Raw genomic sequence first — 6,362 nt, forward strand, 5'->3', positions numbered from 1 at the left:
GTCTTGAACTTTTTGTTCAGTGTCCCTCTGTGACCATAAGAACCTTTCTGCAGCCTCTGCTCTGGTTTATGTTGTTAGGAAAAGGGTGCAGCTCGATTGGACCTGAAGATTCCATCCTCGACCCCCCCACATGCACACACTTCCTGTCCTGTCTGGACGCAGGTCCTGAGTTTGGGTCTGACTGACGATTGGACGAGCAGCTGAACATGAAACAAATGTTTTTATTCCAGTTTGAGTTACAGTTGGAGTGAAAGAAGAAAAATAGATCAGATTCATCAGAGACGTTTCCGTCTGTTCTCAGGGTACAAAAATACTTTGAATTTCAGTATCTGTGAACAACCAGACCAGGCTGATCCAGGTCAGTCTTATCCAGGTCAGTCTTATCCAGTTAAAACCAGACTGATCCAGGTCAGACTGATCCAGTTCAGACTAATCAGTAGTCTCATATGATAGTTGGATCAGCTGACTGACAGGTGTATTTACCTCAACAGTTTGAGCTGAAGCTCCTCCCTCTTCTGACATGTCAGAGGTGATGTCATACACCTACCCTAATAAAAGAGGAATGACAGAGACTCTGTTGTTTCCCGTCAAAATAAAAGCAAACCCACTCGTCTGTCAGGCTGAACCTGTGAGACTGAATTATTCCAAAACTTCTGACTGATAAACATTCAGTTCTTAGTTTTTTGTATCAGAAAGGGTCAAATTAACTTTTATTCAACATTTTAGTTGTAATCAAACTTTATCAACATTACTTGACATTCAGAGACATTCATTTCAATAAAACTTTATAAAAACACATTCCTGTAAATCTCTTCTTCTCCAGAGTCCCGTTTCATCAGAGTCCAGTACACAGACAAGTCCAGGTTAGGCTTAGCCTAGCTTAGCACCAAGACTGGACACAGGGGGAACTGTTAGCCTAGCTTAGCACCAAGACTGGACACAGGGGGAACTGTTAGCCTAGCTTAGCACCAAGACTGGACAAAGGGGGAACTGTTAGCCTAGCTTAGCACCAAGACTGGACACAGGGAACTGTTAGCTTAGCTTAGCACCAAGACTGGATGCAGTTTCGTTTCGGTGGGACTGAGTTTTCAAGGATTGTCCTTATTTACATTTTACCCAGAGTCAAATATAATCTGTACAACAGAGGTGCACAGTTAGCATGAATCATCATCAAAATGGACTTCATTATGAGAATAATAACTTTCCCTGTAAGTTCAGATAAAAGATTTAGATACTAGCTTCAAGGTAAAATAAATGGCTACACGCTCGGCAGTGTTAGCTTGTGCTGTCACATTGAGATTAACAATTTGATAAATGTTAGCAGTAGCAGGCAGCTAGCCTAGCTCCAACATCTGATCTAGAAACTGAAATGTGAAGAGGAGATATTGTGGTTTTAGGATCAGTTAGCAGTTTAGCTGTTAGCGAACTAAAAGGTGCTGGGAGACTCTTCACAGCAAATTCAAATAAATCTGATGTCACTACGATAAGTACATCTGAAAGTAGAAAGCAGAGAGTAAATCTGCACTTTGATTTGTGAATTCACCTTGTTGACCTCTGAGTGGATGGAGGGTCAAAAATGGGGGAATCTATCGTAGCTTATTAGCTGCGCGTCACCATCCAGGTGTATTAGACTATCAACTGCTCCACAACAGAGACCTGGTTTACTCAAAGTCAGGAGACAAGAGGACATCATGCTGATACAGCTGTTCATAAAGTGTGGAGACTTGGTGTACTGCTATCCACTCATTTAAGCGGTCTAACTGAACTTTAGCAAACCGTTAGCTTTCCCTCATCAGCAACTGTTTTATTAATGAAATGATGAGAGAAATGTCAGGGAGAGTAAACACAAAAGTAGAGCGAAAAGAGAGATATTGTCACTGTTAGCATGTTAGCAGTTAGCTCTCCAGCTACAGTAGTTCACCAGCCAGCCCCGCGAGTTGTCGCTACATCAGAGAGATTCTAGAAACACATTTCACTTTACTTTTGCTATGATACCACCTGGGGTGACTGGGCCTTAATGCGTCTTTATGCTAAGTTAGGCTAACTCCATCCTGAACCTTTCTCTGTACTGGACACAGAAAACGTGGGACTGTTTAACTGTTAGGGTTAACTGTCCTTTAGCGCCCCCTTATGTTGAGCCAGATGAAGTGCTTCGGGGTTGTATTACAGTGCAGTATTTACAGTCTCAGCACGTTTTGATTTGACCACATGACTTCTTTGGAATTTTATAAACAAGAAAACTATTTTCATTTAAGTTCATCTCAACACAAATTAGATCAAAATATCACCTCAGTGTTGTGAAACCTGTGGTTAAAGTACAGAAACACTGTCAGGACGTTCAAGCGTCCCTCTGAACGGTAAAGTAAAGACGATTCATTCAGAGGAACTCATTTACACAGAAATACCAATTATTATATTGACTAGTGTGTAGATAATTACAGTACATACAGCACAGTAGGTAGTTTCACACTTCTTCAATCAGAACAGGAGCTTACAAATGATTCAAATAAATATGTTGACTTCATCAATGAAAAGTTTTCAGATCTGCATTTTATCAGTAAAACTCCAGAAGAAGGTTCAAGTTTTCATCCGTCACCGTGAGAAAAATGGACATGACCTCAGTGCAAATTGTGCATCTGTAAACATCTAACAAGTCAGGTTATAGTTTCATCAGTTTTTAACTGAAGTGAGTGAATGATTGAGGAGCGTTCAGAGGAAGCATCAGGAATGTGTCGTAAACTGATTTTTAACCGTGAAGGCTTCCTGGTCCGGCAGAGAGGAAACCGGAGAGCTGCACCCACGAAAACTTTAACCTCCTTTAATCAGTTCAATCACAAATTTCTCTTATTGATCTGAAAAACTGTTACCAGGAACAGAAAATAAATTAAAGAAACCATGTCGTAGAGCAGGTCAGGTTCTAGTTCAAAGTGTTGCAGCAGAGGATGTCCGGTTACCCTTGAGGCGTTCCATCTTTCTTTGTGTTTGTTACTTTGACTTTTATTAATAATTACTATTAAACTAACATTAACCGCCGAACAGCTCAAAAAAGTTTAAACTCTGACTGCACCCTTTTCTCAGTTGTTGTTGGTGCAGCCCTCCATCGAGACCAGAACGTGGTGTTAAATGTGGCACAGAGTTCATCAGTGAGGTGATGATCTGATGGAGAAGCTTCACAGTAAAACACCACCCTAGAAGTCTCTGCAGTTACCCATCATGCCTCCTGACACCTCCTGTCATCAATCCCCGTTAGACTCGATGACCTTCTCGGCCAGGATCTCCTGGAAGGTGGAGAGCTGCTTCATCTGCTCCGTCTGCATCGAGTGTCTCCTCAGCAGCTTCTTCTTCATCTTGAAGTCGTGGCCCCGTTTAGGGGAGGCAGGGGCCACAGGGACCAGGATCTTGTGCCCGGAGTGGACAGGAGAAGTGGGCTTGCCGTTGGCCCGGATGTCGGGGATGGGTCTCTGGGGGTTGATGTTGAGCGGAGGCAGGAATCCGGGCCTGGTGTGGGAGATGTGGTCCAGCAGGAGGGTCCCAGAGCCCCGACGCTCAAGGAGCCCTGGGGGACGTCTGCGCATTATAGGAGACACAGAGTTGGGGATGTTCTCTAAAGACTCTCTGGAGGAGCTGGTGACTAGGGAAAGGGGGGAGGCATTGTATCTCCTCCGCTCCACAGACACCCGACCAGAGTCGGGAGAGCCAGGGATAGACTCCGGGCTGAGGTGGGTGTCTGACTCATAGTGCTCCATCCGGGTCAGTTTGGGGTGAGCCAGGGCCCGGGCCGCAACAGCCCCTGGTAACCCGGCGTTCTCCTGGGACTCCGGGGCTGTGTTCCTGCGGTACAGGATCTGGTGCTGCTGGACTTTGTCGGCCCAGGAAGAACCAGAGAGGGCTGCGCAGTCCTCGGAGCAGGACCGGTCGATGAGTTTGGGGGAACAGGGGTCGTGGGTCTCAATGCTGTGTCGCCGTGACAGCAGAGGTCTCACTGGTTCTGTGATGGATAGGCCGTTAATCTCAGCAATCGTCCTGCTCAGGTCACATCCGCCCTCTTCTTCCAGACCCCCGTCAACCCTCTCATGAGGAACCCCGCTCAGCACTGAGGGCGCCACCAGGCCCCAGGGCTCTGAGTTCAGCCTCTTCAGCAGTTTGCGTGGCGGTGGTCTCTTTTCCCCCGGCGGTCGAGCTGAAGGTAAAGGTAAAGCAGAGGTGAGCGCAAAGCTGAAGATCCCCTCCTCGTCTTTGCTCTTGTCTGCTGCCGGCGAGGAGGTGCCGATCTCCACCTCAGAGGGGGACATGCAGTCAGGAGACAGTTTGTCCACGATGCCCGGTGAGGGGGGGGAGTTGAGGTACTGTTTGGTCTTCTTGGTGCCAGACGGAGATGTGTCAGTGGTGATGATGATCACCTCCTTGCCTTTGGCCTTGCAGGCATCCAACAACACCTGCAGAGTGTTGCGGTCTCCCCGGTTGATGGCGTGGACGAGGGCGGAGGAGCCAGAGTAGTCTTTGAGGCTGGGATCAGCTCCGTTCTCCAGCAGGAGTGAAACCACCTCTTTCCCTGCCTGCTCGGCGCAGGCGTGCATCAGCGCCGTCCTCCCGCTCTTGTCGGGGATGTTCGGATCGGCACCTTTCTCTAGCAGGTACCTCACCATCCTCAGCCGGGTCTGCGGATCATCGTAGCTCGCTAAGCAGGCTGCCGAGATGGGAGTCTCTCCGCGATCGTTGCCCTCGTTGATGTAAGCTCCGCCCTCCAGCAGCAGGCGGGTCAGCCTCAACTTCCCCTGGAAGACGGCTTTGAGGAGGGCATTCCCCTCGGTCTGCAGGGGTCCTCCATCTCCCATGATCCCTCGTCTCACCTCAGACCTCCTGTCCACTGGAAGCTAGCTTAACTCTGACTGCCCATCCTCCACGAGAAGTCACATGACCTGCAGGAGAAACACATGTGAGGTTAGTTCACCTTAAGTTTGTGATTAGCTGAGATACTGATAAAGAAACGGGGGGAGACTCTGGAGGTGCTGTCGCTCCTTCACCAGAAGACTGAAAGAACAAGTTGACAACACAAAGGACGTCTCAGCAAACACTTTCTGTTTTACACTGAAGATGACTGTCGACACGTGTTGCAGTAACTGGAAGTGATTCCAGGTTTTGCAGAATCGTCCAACGTCAAACTTGTAGTCTGGAGGTCATGACTTTACCACAAGTACAGAGAGGTAAAAGAGAAAGAGACGCAGCAGCTAGATTAACAAGATGTAGTATTCTACTCTTTATTGTAGAGACAGTGCTGCTGATTACCTAATAAAGATTTAACAGGTGGCAGCTCTACCAAAAGTAGCCAATCGACGGCTCCGTCTGTCACATGCCCCTCCCCCTGGACCAGAGAGTACGACAACAAAACATTCAGATCTTCAAACATGAAGATAAATCGGCTGAAAGATAACACTGATTTTCTCCTGTGTTTCTGTCTGAGCCCGCAGGTGCACAGAGTGACATCACTGTGACATCACTGACACGACACCGTGAACACAGAGTTCACCTTCAGACTGAACTCAGTGGTGATGATGATGAAGGCAGCAGCCAAAGAGGAATGAACCTGGAAACATCAGATCCTGGTTTCAGAAAGAATGAACCTGTGAGCGGCAGGACTCACCTTCTCAGGTGTCTCTGAGTGACAGGTGTGACAGGTGTGCAGGTGTGACAGGTGCTGTTAATGGAGCCAGGTGTTGACACCAAAACTGGTTTAATTGTTCTGTTCACACTGAACATCAACACATCTCTTCTTCATGTGATTCAGTGAATTTTGACCTGCAGTGAAACTACGGTGGTGTTTTATTATGAGAGGGATCGATCTCGTGCACATGCGTGCACATGGGTGATGCAATACTCAGCGGACCAATGATCTCACACTGTTCACTGATCTACAGGTTGAGGTAACACGCTCAAAGAAACAGCGACAAAGACAGAGAAGAAAAAGGCCGTCACTCAACAAACGTTGGGTTTAACACGAATGTTGTTTTTATACAGTGAGGAAAATAAGTATTTGAACACCTGTCTATCAGCTAGAATTCTGACTCTCAAAGACCTGTTAGTCTGCCTTCAAAATGTCCACCTCCACTCCATTTATTATCCTAAATTAGATGCACCTGTTTGAGGTCGTTAGCTGCATAAAGACACCTGTCCACCCCATACAATCAGTAAGAATCCAACTACTAACATGGCCAAGACCAAAGAGCTGTCCAAAGACACTAGAGACAAAATTGTACACCTCCACAAGGCTGGAAAGGGCTACGGGGAAATTGCCAAGCAGCTTGGTGAAAAAAGGTCCACTGTTGGAGCAATCATTAGAAAATGGAAGAAGCTAAACATGACTG

The 6,362-nt window shown here is 47.0% G+C and overlaps 1 protein-coding gene across 5 annotated transcripts in view; it reads right to left on the reverse strand.

Moving 5' to 3' along the window:
• Positions 1 to 201: 201 nt before the first annotated feature.
• The window catches only part of LOC123968681 (ankyrin repeat domain-containing protein 34A), a 14,194-nt gene continuing 8,033 nt past the window's right edge, over positions 202 to 6,362 (reverse strand). For 4 of the 5 annotated variants that reach the window (XM_046045563.1, XM_046045562.1, XM_046045565.1 and 1 more), the window contains exon 2: positions 202 to 4,919. In XM_046045563.1, coding sequence (XP_045901519.1) covers positions 3,237 to 4,835 — 1,599 coding nt within the window. In that variant the 5' untranslated portion in view covers positions 4,836 to 4,919 and the 3' untranslated portion in view covers positions 202 to 3,236. Of the gene's footprint in view, positions 4,920 to 5,286; positions 5,575 to 6,362 lie in introns of those variants that run through there. The other variant, XM_046045564.1, reaches the window with a different exon arrangement.

Source organism: Micropterus dolomieu, linkage group LG03 (genome assembly GCF_021292245.1).
Source record: "Micropterus dolomieu isolate WLL.071019.BEF.003 ecotype Adirondacks linkage group LG03, ASM2129224v1, whole genome shotgun sequence".
In the NCBI taxonomy this organism is placed as follows: domain Eukaryota; kingdom Metazoa; phylum Chordata; class Actinopteri; order Centrarchiformes; family Centrarchidae; genus Micropterus; species Micropterus dolomieu.